Here is a 19,876-nt window from a genome sequence, read left to right on the forward strand (position 1 = left end):
GAGCAATGGCAATAAGCCCAGAGCTCCATGCTTTAGCTGGTTAGTATTATCTTGAATGTAAGGTGGGTCCTTGAAGCTACACATTTTATCCCAATACACACCTGCCCTTTACTTTTTTCCCTCCACAAGCAGTTGCCTGGTTCAGAGGACTCTATATTTAGTAGGTATATAAAATATTATTTCCATGACCCCGAGGACTGTACCCTAATAGGGTCAGATAGGAGTGGTTATTTTGCTTCAACTAGAGTGGTAGTCTTACTAGGATTACATTTCTAAACATGTGGGCCATACCAAGATGGTTACCTCTCTACACCAGGGGGCTATACCAAGATGCTTACCTCTCTACACCAGGGGGCCACACCAAGATGCTCACCTCTTCACGACAGAACTCTATACCAAGAGGGTTACCTCTCCACACCAGGGGACCATACCAAGATACCTCTTCACACCAGAACTCCACCCGTCTCACCTGGTACTTCACCTCAGTGGCCGTATATCTCTAACACATGGGCTGTTGCCCAGGTCACTGGTTTGAATCTGAAAATACTGCTCATTGGTAGACATAGGCCAGCACTATCTCAATGCTACCTGCTGCTCCACCATGCCGAAGGTCCCTATAGCTGGAACACTCAGATGGTGGAGCAATAGCAATGAGTAATCCTGGGCTCCATGTTTTATGGTTCAGTCAGTTTTATTAAGGTTTTATTGCAAGGTATAAAACAAACAACTGTGTAGTTTAAACTCAGCAATCACGGACAGAAGTAAAGAAAGAACAGGAAACAAACAACACACAAATGGAACTCTGGAGAGCAATGTCATAGTACAGACAGGCTCCCAGCCAAGAAATTGGCAAATTGTCTATTAGAAAACCCAGTGTAACCCATCCTTCCCATTATGAATTCTCCTTATGCCAATATCAGAGTCCCTGTACATTTTGCTGCAACCATTGATGATCCTTCCATGCCCCCCAAATAGAATAAAATTTCTTAGTCCGACTGCCCCCAATAGAGATTATCTCTTCATACAAATAATGTTGGTGTATCATGCTAGTCGATTCCTTCAGCCTAGGGGCCACCAACTGTTTCCAATGCCTAGTAATTATCAATTTTGCAATAATAAATAGCTTACAGAGCGATGTCCTATGACGTGGTAAGACGTGTGTAGTCCGACTTGCAATAAGGCCATTTGAGGCGTCAATGGTATAGTTACCCTAAACACCTGATTAAGCATATCACCAACAGCTTTCCGGTATGGAGCAAGTAGAGGGCATGACCATAAAATGTGAAGCAACGAACCTCGTGCTCCGCAATTCCTCCAACAATGAGCAGGACGGAAACATTTGGGACAGTCGAAGAGGGGTATAGTACCACTGTAACATAGTCTTGGTGGCAGCTTCAACGTGGGAGATACTAGCCAAGGAGGCATTGATATGTTTAATCGCCATAACCCAATCTTTAGTCTCAATATCTATGCCTATCTCTGTGTCCCATGCTCTAAATGGAGCCATTTTCTGGAAGAGTCCAGACACATCTAAGAGGTCATAAATTGTCTTAAGAACTTTCATAGTTGTAGAAAAATATACAAATAGGGGAGAGTCGCATTTGAGGCAGGGCGGTCCATAGGTCTGGGCTCCATGGTTTAGCTGGTTAGTATTATCTTGAAGCAACACTGAGAAAATGTAAGTCGGTAAGTATAAACTAACATCTTTACTTCACAAATATTTCAGATTCACTGGAATCTAGAGTGGTAGTCATACTAGGATTACATTTCCAAACATGTGGGCCAAACCAAGATGGTTAACCCTCCACACTAGAGGGGGCCATACCAAGATGGATACCTCTCCACACCAGGGGGCCATACCAAGATGGATACCCCACCACACCAAGGGGCCATACCAGGATGGTTACCTCTCCACACCAGGGGGCCATACCAAGGTGGTTGCCTCTTCACACCAGGGGATCATACCAAGCTGGTTATCCCACCACACCAGAGGTCCATACCAAGATGGTTACCCCACCACACCAGGGGGCCATACCAAGATGGATACCCCACCACACCAAGGGGCCATACCAAGATGGTTACCTCTCCACACCAGGGGGCCATACCAAGGTGGTTGCCTCTTCACACCAGGGGATCATACCAAGCTGGTTATCCCACCACACCAGAGGTCCATACCAAGATGGTTACCCTACCACACCAGGGGCCATACCAAGATGGCTACCCCAACAATTAATCTCAGCCAATAAAATGTTTAGGTAACTTCAAACACCCATGGCCCATACAGTATTAGGCCGTGTTCACACTACGTGAACTCAGGCTTCAAATATTGCCCAAAATACTGACATAAATACTATGTAGGAACATAGCCTTGAGAGATATCTCCGCTCCTCCTCAGAAGGTACTTTGGTGGTGTACAGATACTAGTGTGTTGTGTTTGGCCAGAAAAGAACAGTCTATCATAGTCAGATGTGAATAGTTGATTAACCTAATTTGTGCTGAGCCCTTCGTATTCTGTTAGTGTTGGTTCTGACTGTTTCTATGCTGCTACTGCATGTGTACAGTGTAAGTTACTTCCCCCCCCCCCCCCACACACACACACACACACACACACACAGAGATGCGCTCTGGTAGGTAGAGGATGGGTTTCGATTTTAAAAAAAAAGTCCATAAATCCCCTTTTTAACCAGTTAGTTGAGTATGGAAGAATCCAGACAAAGCCGGAGCAAGGGTCAAGAGAGAGTTAGTTGCCCAGGATGTTCGGAGATGCCTAGACCCAATTCCTGTGAGGAACTACAGGGGCACTGAGAGTATCCCCCTCTCCAGGCCTGGGGGACAAATCTTCTGCAGCAAAGTTCCTTCTATTACTAACCTGAGAGGGTCACATTAAGACCAGAACCTCTTAGCTTCTGAAACCTTGGTGGACCTTCACTTTGGACATTTGGGTTTGGACATTCTTGCACCACTAGGAGCCCCCCGGCGTGACTCTTATCAGTTCAGGTACTCTTCCTCAGGAAGTAACTCTGTGCACTCTGGTATATCCTATGCTATATTGATATAATAGACAATAATATAACAGACACCTCACTAGACCAGAGGATATACTCACCAGGAGAGACGCCATACAGGCTCAGTAATATCAGGGTGAGGACGTACATCTCCTCCGAGCTGCTTGTGCTGCAGAGAATGACTAACACAAGGTTACCAGGAAGAAGCCTAAAACAGTGTCACATTGCAGAAGAGGAAGAGGCTGCACCCTGATGCGATGCAATGAGAAGAGAATCTGCAGGTGATCAGCAGTTACTGGAAAAAGTGAAGATGTGACGGGAGCGTTTACTGCATCACACATAGTCTTCCAGCGTTACTTTACAACAAAAACATCACGTACATCGGCTTCCGTTTTACTGCTGCAATAGTGACAAAAAGTGACATCTATAAAAAATACAGCCTGAGGCTATGTTCACACACCATATTTTTGGTCAGTATTTTTCAACCAAAACCAGGAGTGGATTAAATACACAGAAAGGCTATGCTCACACACTGCTGAAATTTAGTGGATGTCCGTCATTTAATGGCAAATGATTGGTGTTATTTTAAACAAAGGCCGATGTTTTGAAACAACAGCCTTTATTTGACAGTAAATGACACCTATCCACTAAATTTCAACAGTGGGTGAGCATAGCCTTTCTGTGTATTCAATCCTTTCCTGGTTTTGGTTGAAAAATACTGACCACAATACTCAGTCCTTGTCCATAGTTTGTGTGTGGTTTTGCTACTCAACATCAATGAAGCCAATGTGTAATACCACACACAACCTGAAGACAGGTATGGCGCCGGTTTTTGAAGAGTAACTGTGCTTTGTAATCCTGGACAACTGCTGTTCTAATGGAGACAAAAATCAGACAATGGCCGCTGCTCATGATGTGATTGCCATCTATTAAATAAAAACATCTTGTTCAAAAAGTTGCTGATAGGTGGCGCTATAATGGAATTGTATTTCCATAAATTAAGGGTTTCACAGATGCGCAGGTGATTGTTTCCACTCCCCGCTCTCCCAGTATCATTACATGCGGTTATGGGGTGTCATGGAGGACAGAGTCTACTGCGACAAAACGGTATCAGTAACAGATCTGAAGTACTGCATTGCTAGGCTTGTTGTAATTGCACTAAACCTGTGGTTGTCTGAATAATAATCCTGGTCACCACAAGTGGACTGGATGAGCGGGGGCTCCAGTTCTAGAGCTTTATGGGATATCTTGAAGATTTGCCACCACAACCAGGCTGGATATTCAAGGGTTAAAGTAGAAGTCTGTCACGAGGGAAAAAGAAAAAAGCCAATATGCTTACCACTCCCGGAACCCACGCTGCAGTGCATCACAGAGCTCCCAGACCCCGCCGGTTGTCATCTTCTCCTGGGTTACGGGTATGTCACGCCCCGGGTTCAATGTCACAGACGGCTGGGATTTGGCCCGCTCAGCCAATCAGAGTAGAAAGCAATGGTGGGCACTCCAGTGGATAGTGGTGCCCAGGGCAGAGTATGAGCAGTAGAACCAAAAGAATCCCGGCACTCACCAATCTTCTGCAAAGTGTGATTTATTTACAAGTAGTGGCAGACTCCATACAACAGACAAGCCAATCAGTGACTGCAGTGGTGTCCCACCCCAGTAACTGACTGGCTGAGCGGGGCATCCATCAACCGGGTCATGGTGTAGCCAGTGGGGAGCTTAGAAGACAGCCGGAGGGGTCTAGGAGCGCTATGTGACGCTGTGCGGGTGCTGGGACGGGTGAATATAGTCATGAACTATAAAAATAATGGGAAAAAGGATATGTAAATGAGCACTCACATCACTTTTAGAACATAGGGGGAGATTTATCGAACTGGTGTAAACCTTTCATTTTTCAAAGAATCTGTGAGAAATTTAAGGTGGAATCTGATTGGTTGCTAGACGCAACTAAGACAATTCTACTTTACACCAATTTGATAAATCTCCCCCATGGTGTTTCCTTCAGGTCAGTGTTTCACTCCAACTAGGAGCCTTAGAATATTGACTGGAGATACATAGGGGGTGGAGTCTTGGAGGGCCAGGTAGGATCTCTGACCCTTGACTTAGCCCTGGTGTCCAGAATGTTCATGTGGAGGAAAGATAAAGACTCAGAAACTATACCCACCCCCTGGTTTGCCATTTCCACTGCACAACGGCAAGTCAAGGATCAGAGCCCCTACCTCCCAGTCTCCAGTCCCCTCATTTGCCGTTTCTGAGCCTTAGTTGCTTTCCCCCCCCACATGAACATTCTAGAAACCAGAGGTAAGACGAGGGTCCAAGACCCTACCTGGCAGTAGCGGATTATAACAGGTCCGTTTCGGTTGCCCGGGGCCCTGAGCGTATGTATTGTCTCCTGGCTACAGTTGTGCCATGACTTGCAAACAATTGCTGCTTTTTACCTCAATTTTGCACAGATCAGAGCATTATGACATTTTCTATCCCGTACTATGAACACCACGGTAGTGCCGCCATAGTTACAGTGGGTGGGGGGGCAGGCTTGGTGAACAGCCCGGGGCCTATGGTAAAGTTAATCGGCCCCTGCTACCTGGCCGTCCAGTTTCGACTCCTACATTGCATGGGAGGCGACCATGGAAAAGCAAATAATACCAGGCATAAAGGCTGAGAGTGTATTCTGGGGGACGGAGTTACAATGAAGTATTAGTACATTGTGTTTATATCACTGGTTGATAACATGGGTCATTGCAAATACTTTTTGCGTTACGCATACAGTACGCCAATAAAGGACGAAGATACCTGCTTTATATGAGATGCATGCTGGAAATATACAATTGTCTACGTTTTATGTGTTTATTCACCCTGCGATTTTAGTGTTTACTTTCAGTACAAGCAGAGGGTGTTTGTGTTTGAGGATACACATATCATACATATAAGGATACCCGGATTAGGCAGAAAGCATTCGGGACATGTCCTTGCTATTAACTGATACAACTTTTTCGAGGATGAAGTTTTTTAAATAACGTGTTGGGTTGTTTTGGTTAAAGGAGTAGTGTGGCGTTTAACATTTATTCACTAAATAACCCACATTACAAAGTTATACAACTTTGTAATGTGTGTTATTTAAGTGAATGGCCCCCTTCCCCATGTTCCCCCCACCCCGAAAGTGTGGTGCAGTATAATTACTCAATTGCTGTTGACCCTGGCCGCCATCTTGGGTCAACAATGTCATCTTCAGGCGGCCTGCCGGCCCGCTCCAGCCGTCCCTCATCCGGCCCCCCTCTGCCACGTCATCAGCAGAGGGGGGCCGGCATGAGGGACGGCTGGAGCAGTCCGGTAGGCCTCCCGAAGATGACGTCGTCGACCCACACATGATGTGTGATAATTTGTGATGTTTTCACATGACTGAAGCAAATCTGCTCATATATTCCTCCTCACTTTTACTATAACTCCAGGTTTCTGTTGCTCCTGACTACTTGTGGAAACATTGATTAAATAATTACACAGAAAAAAAGACAATGGTCGTATTGGTGTAAATGTCCTTTATAGATAAATCCCAGGAAGGTCAGTCAGCAGGAAATCCTGTCACATCTACGTATCTCCAGACATTAGAAACTCTTACATTCTCATCCTGGATTATTTCCTCATATACAGAGAATTCTCCATTTTTATGAAAAAGACAAAATCCTGGAGCAGACAATCCGGGGATCACAGATGTCTGTAGCCTCCTGCCTAGGAACCTATTTCTCTGTGTTATACAATGGTTTATGCTGACTGCCTTGCATTCAGCCCAGAACCCCTCACCATGGCCGGATACTGTCATAACGTCTGCTGACAGCTCATACATATACAGTATGGAATATAACAGCACCGAACTTCCATCAGCCATACCCTAACATGGCAACTACATGGATGACTTCCTTTGTAGCCATGTATCGGACGACCTAAACACATGGCGGTCATCAATATTCATAGAAGCTTCCATCCTTTCTTCACCATGGGTCACCTTCTATTACCAACCTGATCTTTATCCTTCATGGTGGCCACACAGTACAGCTATATAACAGTATACAAATAACCAGAGGGCGTCTCTCTATACAAAAATAATTCACTTCTTTTATACAATTTTACACCATGACGCCTCCGGATCCCAAATCATCATTACATTTACCTATCTCCACAGCTCCATGAGGGAAGATATAAAGAACAATTCTATATTAAATCTATGGACATTGGAAATTTACCTGTGTAATATGTAAGAACGGAGAAGTGTACCCCAGAATGAACACAGATTAATCCTCTCCTGATGCTGCACAGTAAATTAACGTCACTGCAGCCTATGCCTGAAGCTGCAGCAACGTTAATTTACTGCACAGGATGACACAGGCGTAGCCGGGGACCCGCCGCAAATCTCAGCACCAGAGCCGCGCTCCGGTGCTGACAGTTAACCCTATAGATACTGCGGTGAGCACAGCTGCAGCATCTATAGGCCTCCTGGAAGAGAGGGAGAATTTTCTCTCCAGGGTCCATCGGGGGAAGTGATCGCAGAGCCAAATGTTAGCCATGGAAACCGGAAGCCTCAGGCTTACGGTTTCTAGCTACGGAGGCCATCGGGGGTCAGGAGGGTAGGCAGGACGCGGCCGGGCACTCTGCCCCCTCCCCTCTTTCCCCTGCCGCTGTCACAAGATTATGACAGCGGCAGGGGGCATAGAAGAGGGGGCAAAGCTATGGACATCAGCTTATAGGATCATTATGATCCTATAAGCTCATGTCTTAAAACAACCTGGGCATTGAAGAATCAATGATCCCTGGTCGTGAAATGGTTAACAAGGTACTTTTACATTTGTCAATCTTTGGTTGTCGAGCACCAATCAGGCAATGAAATCATCCGCTTTCAGTATCTTTACACGACACGATTAATCGTGTGGTTGGGTCACACGAATGATCTTGGTATCGTTTGTGCAGCCATTTAAATAAATTGCTATCGGTTATACATATGATTTTTAGGACTGCTCAAATGATGCGATCAGCTGACCAGTGGGCGTTTTCCAGCTCCTCGGCTGATTGCTGACACTGGCCGATTGTCGTCTGAATGGGCGTTTCTAGTAACGCTCAATGCCTATATTCAGCCTTTATAAAATGGCCGTTACTGTGCGGTGTGAGGTCTCCGGTACTGATATCCCATCGTACAGGTAGAACATAACAACAGAATTATAACAGAATTTTAACTACAGTAAATGAAACCTAAATCCTTCCTAAAAAAATATATAAAGCGGCTGTAAATATGAAAAGCAATCAAATGTAATATAAACTGATCCTGCCCCCAACATTAAGCTTTCCTTATGTGAATAACGAAGATGCAAAAAAATGTGATGCCATAACCCCAAAAGCTTATAATTATCAAGAAAATGTAAAGGAAACTTAAAAGTATGTCTGATCCTGCACTTAAAGGGAATCTGTCAGCTGTGATTCACATTCCAAATGGCATAGGGTCCATTTACACAGAAAGATTTGAAGCCAAAGATTTGAAGCCAAAGCCAGGAATGGATTTGAAAAGAGGAGAAATCTCAGGCTTTCCTTTATGACCTGATCTCTGTTTATAGTCTGTTTCTGGCTTTGGCTTCAAATCTTTGACAGATAATCTTTCTGTGTAAATGGACCCTCACACTGTTAGATGCTGTTTGGGGCAAGAGATGCATGGTACCTTTCATATATGTGTCTGTTCTTCCATATTGTAAAACACTGATTTTATTCTATAGTAAAAAGAGTCAAGGAAGTGCAACTGGCAGTAACACCTCCTCACTCCCCCTCCCATCCCTGACCCTGCTTGGAACTCAGCTTCCAGGTGTCAACCAAGCAGGGAGGGGGAGAGAGGAGACATTCCAGCTTGTAGCAGATCAGGAGCTTGGGAACGCCTCTTTGACTCTTTGTGCCAGGCATGTGTCTACATCCTGCAAACACGGCTGGATATAAGAACAGAACCACGTGTCTCCGTGACCTAACCGCATTTGACACAGCAATTTAGAACATGAATTACAGGTTAAGAAAACCTGCCATATAACAAACCTATCTCAAATGTTACATATTTTAGGATTCGATCCTCTTAATATTTATTAATTAATCTATTACTATTATCTATTACTGTCTCAGCTTCTCAGGGTGTAAGATTCCCCTGGGGTTTAGCTATTCTACCTCAGCCCAGCTGCTACAACCACCAGCGATCAGTCCTTATTGCCAGGGAAGTGGCGGGTGGTCACATATTTCCTTTAAGGTATCTAACTCTTTCCAGCAGCTCTGCTTTATGGCTGCTAAAGGAGAATCTCAATTTAGGAGCCAATTTCTGACATCCCTAGGCCATCAAACATTCTCCAGAAAACCCCTTTAAAGCAGCACTATCAGCAGGTTTAGGCCAATGAACCTGCTGATATCAGTGCAGTGCCGTTCTTATTCGCGTGGGATCCGGTATTGAGACGCTTTTTGATAATTGCCCATATGCTCATCTCAGGGTTCGGAGAATGGCTAAAATGCTGAGCCTGGAGATTAGCATATGGCCAATTATTAAAAAGAAGAACAGCACTGCAATCCGAAGGTAAAGAGCGTCTGGGTGATATCTGCAGGTTCACTGGCCTAAACCAATCATCTGAACAAATTGGCTGAAAGCCAGGTATCCCGATGTACCAGCTACAGAGGAGCTTTACATCAATTATACATATAGAAAATCTCCTATTACATAAGGCACTAGCTGGACGATCAGTGTGGCAGATATAGTATAGCGCCCTCTGGTGGTGGCAGGACGTCAGGTCTCAGCTTTCTTCTGCTTTGTGAGATGTTTCTAGGGGTGAGTTGTCTGATCCGCTGTTTTATTCCCGGACTAATAGAGATAACATTATTGTATATGGCAGGTCCATGATATATTACGCACAATGACATGAATTAAGGGAAAGAGGAGATTCCTTATAGTCCAGGAGACTCTTGTCCGGTTCTGTAAGAGCAAAAAAGAGCAAAATGTTCACATTAAAGGTGATGGTACTGATCCAATACTATACAAATACTCAATAACCTTCTAGAAGGAGGAAACTAACAATAACTGATGTATATGTCTCTATAAAATGAATATATTGGGGGAGATTTATCAAACATGGTGTAAAGTGAGACTGGCTCAGTTGCCCCTAGCAACCAATCAGATTCCACCTTTCATTTTCCAAAGAGTCTGTGAGAAATGAGAGGTGGAATCTGATTGGTTGCCGGGGGCGACTGAGCCAGTGTCACTTTACTCCATGTGTGATAAATCTCCCCCATTGTGTAAAGAACAGCTCCCCCCGCAGGTCACCTGGCGGCAGCATTTCTATAGGACTCTACCACTCACCATTAGGCTCTGGCGGGAGGACCGGACTGGTCAGATGAGGAGTCTGAAGCTGCGGAAATAAGAAATTATTTGAAGCAGAATTCCACTTAGTGATGAATATGTCGGAGTTACTCCATGGTTACACACCGGAAAATAAAATGGAAATACGGCTTTATTATTAATATAACAATGTGCTCCATTGAAGCCAATGAGAAGTTGTCTGGCAGTGGTAACGTTATTTACCACCTGTTTTTGCTTAATACATCCGTTCTTTTACGTCTGTTCACACATTGGTTTATCTTCACTCACAATTACGACCAGATATGGATATTTATTACTGTGTGTGAGGAGAGTCTCTCTGTAACAGCAGCGCCCTCTGGTGGAGTCATCCATGCATCAACCCAAAAGGGGAAAGGAAAAGATGTGGCAGGTCACAGCTTTAACCAGCAAATCTATCATGGTGGCTCCTATATTAATACGCTTATCCATGGTGAGACACTGGGGAATATTATACACTTCCACTTACATTATATAGAGAAATCCCAGCATTATCCTATATAAAAAATTCCACTATATCCATTCCAGTCCCATCCTCCCCTCATATACAGTCCCATCCTCCCCTCATATACAGTCCCATCCTCCCCTCATATACAGTCCCATCCTCCCCTCATATACAGTCCCATCCTCCCCTCACATACAGTCCCATCCTCCCCTCATATACAGTCCCATCCTCCCCTCATATACAGTCCCATCCTCCCCTCATATACAGTCCCATCCTCCCTTCATATACAACCCCATCCTCCCCTCACATCCAGTCCCATCCTCCCTTCATATACAACCCCATCCAGTGTCGGACTGGGGTACCTTGGCCCACCAGGGAAATTGATTCTTGGGGCCCACCCAACATATAAAGACATAATCAGCGCCAAACCTTTCACATTAGTACAGCGACTTTGCATAGAGCTGTGTATGTGACCAGCAACGCTAGTGCACTGCCAGTCACTTATACAGTTGTTACTGATTTATGCAGTTGTGGTAAAACTGCACCATTTATGTAGAAACTTTAATGAAATTCCAACAATATTGCTGTAAAAACACATCAAAAATGTCATGTGTGAACACAGCCTCAGAAGATGAAGGAAAAAATGACCATCTAGTCTGCTCCTCTATTACAATCTCCAGCAGAGGAGACCCATGACGGTTTATTCTAGCCTCACCACAAGCTGTTGGGCTGGAATAAGACTTTAAAGGACCATCATGAAAAGCACATCAGTGGTCATTAAAGTGTTAAAGGGGTACTCTGGTAAAAAAATATATATATATATTTTTTTTTAATCTGATGTCAGAAGTTACAGATTAGTAAATTACTTCTAATTAAAAATCTTCAGTCTTTCAGTACTTATCAGCTACTGTATGTCCTGCAGGAAGTGGTGTATTCTTATTAATCTGACACAGGGCTCTCTGCTGCCACCTCTGTCCATGTCAGGAACTGTCCAGAGCAGCAGCAAATCCCCATAGAAAACCTCTCCTGCTCTGGACAGTTCCTGACATGGAGAGAGGTGGCAGCAGAGAGCACTGTGTCAGACTGGAAACAATACACCACTTGCTGCAAGACATACAGCAGCTGATAAGTACGGGAAGACTGGAGATTTTTAATTAGAAGTAATAAATAAATTCGTATAACTTCCTCACACCAGTTAGTTTAAAAAAATATTTTTCACTGGAGTACCCCTTTAAGGTCAATACAAAATGTCAGACAGACGTGATTAAAAGTTTAATCTGTCTCAGGGGTGAGACACCCAACAATGGCCAGAATGTCACTCAGTCCATCATAATGCAAGTGAGGGGCTGAGCACTCATTATAGGAGATGGGTTCCATTATAGTCTATGGGCCCGTCATGTGTAACATGACTGATGGAGTGATGATCTAGCCCCCAGATGAGGTCTCAGCACTGACACCCCGACTGATCGAAACATTTCACACATCTGCATGATGTCAAAAGTTTTTATAATGACAGTCCAGGCTCTTGCACACATCCGTGTATGCCTCCATAAATGCACCGTCCATAACCGCACGCTGCCCAAGTCTATGCAGCCCGGGTGCAATCTGGGCCATTTAATAACATGTATTTCTTAGGGGTCCGGCTGATTACAGGAAACAAACTTTATATAATATAGTGGAGACAGTGACCTGTAATCAGCCGGACTGCGCACAAGGTCTGGGAGTGATGCTTCACCTGGCTGTTACTATCAGAGAGACCCCGACCAAGCTAAACCTCTCATATGTCAAAAGTTCATTCAAATAACAGTTAACACTTTAAAGACTGCAAATATTCACAATCAATGGCTGCAGCAGGTCATTGCAGTGATTGGCTGAGCGGGTTGTCAGCGAGTCAGGACCAGTAGAAGCAGCAGGAGTGCACCAGTGGAAAGAAAGCGGTAAGCATGGTGTCACACAGCTAGGTTCACACGGTATTTTGGTCATTTTTTTTGTAACCAAAACCGGGAGTGGATTTGAAACACAGAAAGGCTCTGTTCACACGCTGTTGAAATTTAAAATAACACCAATTATTTGCCATTAAATGGCGGCCATCCACTAAATTTCTACAGTGTGGGAACATAGCCTTTCTGTGTTTTCAATCTACTCCTGGTTTTGGTTGCAAAATACTGAGCAAAAATACTGTGTGTAAACCTAGATTTAGGCTGGGTTCACACCACATATTACACCGGCTGTTTTGTGACGCAGCCGGGTCACAGAGCAGCCGGTGTTACTGGAGATCATCCCAGATAGTACTGCAGTACTAGCCGGATGATCTTCATTTCTGCTGAATTCGGATGCAGGTGCACCAGTGTGCACCCGCATCCGAATTCACCACTGCACACAACGGAGCGTGTGGCCGGAGCCGCACACTCCATTGTGTGAACTGCCATGTCTGTACGGCCGCAGAAAAATGACATGTCAGTTTTTCGTGCGGCTGGAGCGTATACTATGTGTATACGCCCCGTCTGGGATTCCATTCATTCCAATACAACGTATGTTTTGCATAAATCGCGGCTGTTATTGCAAATTGCAACAACAGCTAAGATTTATGCAAAACATATGTTGTGTGAACATGGCTTTAAGATGTAATCTGCCATTTTATACATCTACTAGTAGAAGAGAGAGAACACCATGCGGCGCACATAGCGTATTACTGCAGAACAAATGTGTGTAAGTGGCTAAACTTGCTGCTCACCTTGGGCGGTCATGCTACAAGCCCAACACCGCCAGTCACTTTAGCGGTGGTTTGTACACCTTGATGCCGCTTGCAGCCCTTTCAACGGAACCAGGAGACTTGGTACAATAATTCAGCAGCGAAGACAGCACCAAAGTAGTAAAAAATCTTGTGACTTTATTCACTCCCTCTTGTGCAATGTTTTGCCTTTCTCAGAGCTAAAACGAAGAATTTTTACTACTTTAGTGCTGCCTCTGCTGCTGCTCCGGAGAGGGTGCAGTCAGATGAGGGGTGCATAATCCTACCTATCACTGATACTGCTGCTCCGGAGGGGGTGCAGTCTGGTTAGGGGGCATAATCCTACCTATCACTGATACTGCTGCTCCGGAGGGGGTGCAGTCTGGTGAGGGGGTATTATCCTACCTATCACTGATACTACTGCTCCGGAGGGGGTGCAGTCTGGTGAGGGGGTATTATCCTACCTATCACTGATACTGCTGCTCCGGAGGGGGTGCAGTCTGGTTAGGGGGCATAATCCTACCTATCACTGATACTACTGCTCCGGAGGGGGTGCAGTCTGGTGAGGGGGGGCATAATCCTACCTATCACTGATACTGCTGCTCCGGAGGGGGTGCAGTCAGATGAGGGGTGCATAATCCTACCTATCACTGATACTGCTGCTCCGGAGGGGGTGCAGTCTGGTTAGGGGGCATAATCCTACCTATCACTGATACTGCTGCTCCGGAGGGGGTGCAGTCTGGTGAGGGGTGCATAATCCTACCTATCACTGATACTGCTGCTCCGGAGGGGGTGCAGTCAGATGAGGGGTGCATAATCCTACCTATCACTGATACTGCTGCTGCTCCGGAGGGGGTGCAGTCTGGTGAGGGGGTATTATCCTACCTATCACTGATACTGCTGCTGCTCCGGAGGAGGTGCAGTCTGGTGAGGGGGGCATAATCCTACCTATCACTGATACTGCTGCTCCGGAGGGGGTGCAGTCTGGTGAGGGGGTATTATCCTACCTATCACTGATACTGCTGCTCCGGAGGGGGTGCAGTCTGGTTAGGGGGCATAATCCTACCTATCACTGATACTGCTGCTCCGGAGGGGGTGCAGTCTGGTGAGGGGGCATAATCCTACCTATCACTGATTTTGCTGCTCCGGAGGGGGTGCAGTCTGGTGAGGGGGCATAATCCTACCTATCACTGATACTGCTGCTCCGGAGGGGGTGCAGTCTGGTGAGGAGGCATAATCCTACCTATCACTGATACTGCTGCTCCGGAGGGGGTGAAGTCTGGTGAGGGGGGGCATAATCCTACCTATCACTGATACTGCTGCTCCGGAGGGGGTGAAGTCTGGTGAGGGGGGGCATAATCCTACCTATCACTGATACTGCTGCTCCGGAGGGGGTGAAGGCCGATGAGGAGGGGGCATAATCCTACCTATCACTGATACTGCTGCTCCGGAGGGGGTGAAGTCTGGTGAGGGGGGGCATAATCCTACCTATCACTGATACTGCTGCTCCGGAGGGGGTGAAGGCCGATGAGGAGGGGGCATAATCCTACCTATCACTGATACTACTGCTGCTGCTCCAGAGGGGGTGCAGTTTGGTGAGGGGGGCATTATCCCACTTGTGTCTGTGTCTGCTGCTTATATCTTTATTCTTGAGTCGGTACAATAGTTGAGAAGAAGTTCACACTCTGGAGGTCCCAGTTGTGCAGGAGATCCGTGAGGCTGGGGCGATGATCAGCTGATTCAGGATTCTTACATTAAAGATGATAGGTGTCGTATTAGACGTAGGAGTAAGATTTAAATCAATGGATGAGGCGTTTCTAAGGGAATCCTCAATAGATCTGATGATCTCATTTGATGAAACACGTCATCCATTGATTAAAGTCTTACTGTTATATCTACTACAACACCTATCATCTGTGATGTGAGAATCCTAGGCTGATCAGAGCCCAAGCCTCACAGATCTCCTGCACAACTGGACCTCCAAAGTGTGAACTTCTCATCACATACATACAGTATACATATATACACAAATAGACATACTGCAGCCATACACACTGTATACATATATACACAAATAGACATACTGCAGACATACATACAGCATACATATATACACAAATAGACATACTGCAGCCATATACACTGTATACATATATACACAAATAGACATACTGCAGCCATACACACTGTATACATATATACACAAATAGACATACTGCAGCCATACACACTGTATACATATATACACAAATAGACATACTGCAGACATACACACTGTATACATATATACACAAATAGACATACTGCAGACATACATACTGTATACATATATACACAAATAGACATACTGCAGACATACACACTGTATACATATATACACAAATAGACATACTGCAGACATACATACAGCATACATATATACACAAATAGACATACTGCAGCCATATACACTGTATACATATATACACAAATAGACATACTGCAGACATACACACTGTATACATATATACACAAATAGACATACTGCAGACATACACACTGTATACATATATACACAAATAGACATACTGCAGACATACATACTGTATACATATATACACAAATAGACATACTGCAGACATACATACAGTATACATATATACACAAATAGACATACTGCAGACATACATACAGTATACATATATACACAAATAGACATACTGCAGACATACATACAGTATACATATATACACAAATAGACATACTGCAGACATACACACTGTATACATATATACACAAATAGACATACTGCAGACATACACACTGTATACATATATACACAAATAGACATACTGCAGACATACACAAACATGCAGACACAACACACCTTACATATATACATCTAATCATACTAACACACACACACAGACTCACCAACATGGATACACAGATACAAAAGCATGCAGATTACACATATAAACTATCTATAGAACTACATTACATAATATACACTATATACATGATAGAAAACACACGCATATATCACTCACATGCATAAACACATGACACATGTACAGACACACACTGATGACAGATAGACAAGTATATACACACACACTTACATGTTCAGCAGGGCAGGAAGCTTCAGTCTTCTTGTCTCCATCTTCTCTTCTCCCAGCCAGGCCGGGCAGCCTGCAGCCTCTCCCCATCTCCTGTGCACCGACTGCACACATAGCAACAGGAGAGTCACATGATTGCAGAGGGGAGGGGGGATGGAGGAGGCCCTGCTGCTGCTGCTGCTGCTCTCCTGACAGGCAGGAAGAGGTCAGCGCTGAGGTCCAGAGCTGATGTAAGGGAGTCAGGTGAGCAGGGGGAGGGGAGGGCCAATCATTATAGAAAGAACGGGCCCTGATGCCGTGCTGAACTCACCCCAGCAGTGTGGGAGCCAGCAGGGGGCCTATTGAGCTCCCGACACTAGGCAGCTTCCAAACGGGAGTCCCCTCTCTGGCTTAGGGGAAGGGCCCTGCAAGAGGGAGGAGGGGGTGGGGCCCACCGGGGGATCCCCCGGCTCCCCGGTGGCCCAGTCCGACGCTGACCCCATCCTCCCCTCACATACAGTCCCATCCTCCCCTCACATACAGTCCCATCCTCCCCTCACATACAGTCCCATCCTCCCCTCACATACAGTCCCATCCTCCCCTCACATACAGTCCTATCCTCCCCTCATATACAGTCCCATCCTCCCCTCATATAAAGTCCCATCCTCCCCTCACATACAGTCCCATCCTCCCCTCACATACAGTCCCATCCTCCCCTCACATACAGTTCCATCCTCCCCTCACATACAGTCCCATCCTCCCCTCACATACAGTCCCATCCTCCCCTCATATACAGTCCCATCCTCCCCTCATATACAGTCACATACTGTCCTCCCTATTCTCTTCTTCACTACAACTGGCCATAAACCTTCAATAACTGAGGGACAAATGATCCCAACCGGCCCCCATCCTTCCCATACACAGGAACATTTGGCTCAGCTGAACATTTCTGTGTTTTCTATGGGGAGGGATAAACCGCAGATAGTGTGTTCTGGCTGCGGCTTATCTCTTCTGAAACAAAGGGCTCAGGGGTGATTTTTCCATCACACCTGACCCCTATTTCCACTGGCATCATCTTTTGGTGGACGGTCAGGAAAGCCCCATACACAGTATACTGATGGCCAAAACAGTTGCAAGCAGCAGGTATGGCTGTCAGAAGTGTATGGGGATCTTAGTGTGGTGTCCTACCACGAGTGTTGCAGATGTATACACCCTTTGCAAAAGTCTGTACTTATTGTGTTATTGTGGTGATGAAAGCAGCACTAAAGTTCGCCACTAGATGCCACTGTATTATGCATATGTGTATGGAAGCTGCACAGCTGAAGGATGCAAAGGGTTATTGTTTTTATGTGTCACCAGAATCACATCACATCGGGGGTACACCACATTAACACATCACATCCCAGCCGTATATGAGGAATAATATGCTACATAATATTGAGGGATACTCACTGCTGGTCGTCTTGTAGCCGCCTTTCTTTTCTAGAATAAAAAGAAAATATAGAGTTAGGAGCAAGAACCTGAAGAATCCATTATCACTGGTGTAATATTGCAGGCAGCAGAATGACATGGAGGTTATTCATTGACCCTCAGTTAAAGGGAAGCATCTGTCTCTGTGGGCACTGCTGCTGTAGTAATAACTACTCTGTGGGCACTGCTGCTGTAGTAATAACTACTCTGTGGACACTGCTGCTGTAGTAATAACTACTCTGTGGACACTGCTGCTGTAGTAATAACTACTCTGTGGGCACTGCTGCTGTAGTAATAGCTACTCTGTGGGCACTGCTGTAGTAATAACTACTCTGTGGGCACTGCTGCTATAGTAATATACTCTGTGGGCACTGCTGCTGTAGTAATAGTAACTACTCTGTGGGCACTGCTGCTGTAGTAATAACTACTCTGTGGGCACTGCTGCTGTAGTAATAACTACTCTGTGGGCACTGCTGTAGTAATAACTACTCTGTGGCCACTGCTGCTGTAGTAATAACTACTCTGTGGGCACTGCTGCTGTAGTAATAGCTACTCTGTGGGCACTGCTGTAGTAATAGCTACTCTGTGGGCACTGCTGCTGTAGTAATAACTACTCTGTGGGCACTGCTGTAGTAATAACTACTCTGTGGGCACTGCTGCTGTAGTAATAACTACTCTGTGGGCACTGCTGCTGTAGTAATAGCTACTCTGTGGGCACTGCTGTAGTAATAACTACTCTGTGGGCACTGCTGCTATAGTAATATACTCTGTGGGCACTGCTGCTGTAGTAATAGTAACTACTCTGTGGGCACTGCTGCTGTAGTAATAACTACTCTGTGGGCACTGCTGCTGTAGTAATAACTACTCTGTGGGCACTGCTGTAGTAATAACTACTCTGTGGCCACTGCTGCTGTAGTAATAACTACTCTGTGGGCACTGCTGCTGTAGTAATAGCTACTCTGTGGGCACTGCTGCTGTAGTAATAACTACTCTGTGGGCACTGCTGTAGTAATAGCTACTCTGTGGGCACTGCTGTAGTAATAACTACTCTGTGGGCACTGCTGCTGTAGTAATAATAACTACTCTGTGGCCACTGCTGCTATAGTAATAACTACCCTGTGGGCACTGCTGCTGTAGTAATAACTACTCTGTGGGCACTGCTGCTGTAGTAATAACTACTCTGTGGGCACTGCTGCTGTAGTAATAACTACTCTGTGGGCACTGCTGCTGTAGTAATAACTACTCTGTGGGCACTGCTGCTGTAGTAATAACTACTCTGTGGGCACTGCTGCTGTAGTAATAACTACTCTGTGGGCACTGCTGCTGTAGTAATAGCTACTCTGTGGGCACTGCTGTAGTAATAACTACTCTGTGGGCACTGCTGCTGTAGTAATAACTACTCTGTGGGCACTGCTGTAGTAATAACTACTCTGTGGGCACTGCTGCTGTAGTAATAACTACTCTGTGGGCACTGCTGTAGTAATAACTACTCTGTGGCCACTGCTGCTGTAGTAATAACTACTCTGTGGGCACTGCTGCTATAGTAATAACTACTCTGTGGGCACTGCTGTAGTAATAACTACTCTGTGGGCACTGCTGCTGTAATAATAACTACTCTGTGGGCACTGCTGCTGTAGTAATAGCTACTCTGTGGGCACTGCTGCTGTAGTAATAACTACTCTGTGGGCACTGCTGCTGTAGTAATAACTACTCTGTGGGCACTGCTGCTGTAGTAATAGCTACTCTGTGGGCACT

General features: G+C 45.4%; 2 protein-coding genes across 2 annotated transcripts in view; both read right to left on the reverse strand.

Moving 5' to 3' along the window:
• The window catches only part of LOC138766610 (class I histocompatibility antigen, F10 alpha chain-like), a 29,993-nt gene extending 26,805 nt beyond the window's left edge, over nt 1-3,188 (reverse strand). Inside the window, exon 1 of the mRNA XM_069944200.1 lies at nt 3,107-3,188. Within this exon, the coding sequence (XP_069800301.1) occupies nt 3,107-3,155 (49 nt within the window). The 5' untranslated portion in view covers nt 3,156-3,188. The remainder of the gene's footprint in view (nt 1-3,106) is intronic.
• A 4,907-nt stretch (nt 3,189-8,095) lies between these two features.
• Nucleotides 8,096-19,876, reverse strand: part of LOC138802343 (class I histocompatibility antigen, F10 alpha chain-like) — a 64,747-nt gene continuing 52,966 nt past the window's right edge. The window contains exons 6-8 of the mRNA XM_069985536.1: nt 18,104-18,131; nt 10,363-10,411; nt 8,096-9,978 (exon numbers count right to left, since the gene is read on the reverse strand). Coding sequence (XP_069841637.1) covers nt 9,911-9,978; nt 10,363-10,411; nt 18,104-18,131 — 145 coding nt within the window. The 3' untranslated portion in view covers nt 8,096-9,910. The remainder of the gene's footprint in view (nt 9,979-10,362; nt 10,412-18,103; nt 18,132-19,876) is intronic.

Source organism: Dendropsophus ebraccatus, chromosome 10, assembly GCF_027789765.1.
Source record: "Dendropsophus ebraccatus isolate aDenEbr1 chromosome 10, aDenEbr1.pat, whole genome shotgun sequence".
NCBI classification, from domain to species: Eukaryota; Metazoa; Chordata; class Amphibia; order Anura; family Hylidae; genus Dendropsophus; species Dendropsophus ebraccatus.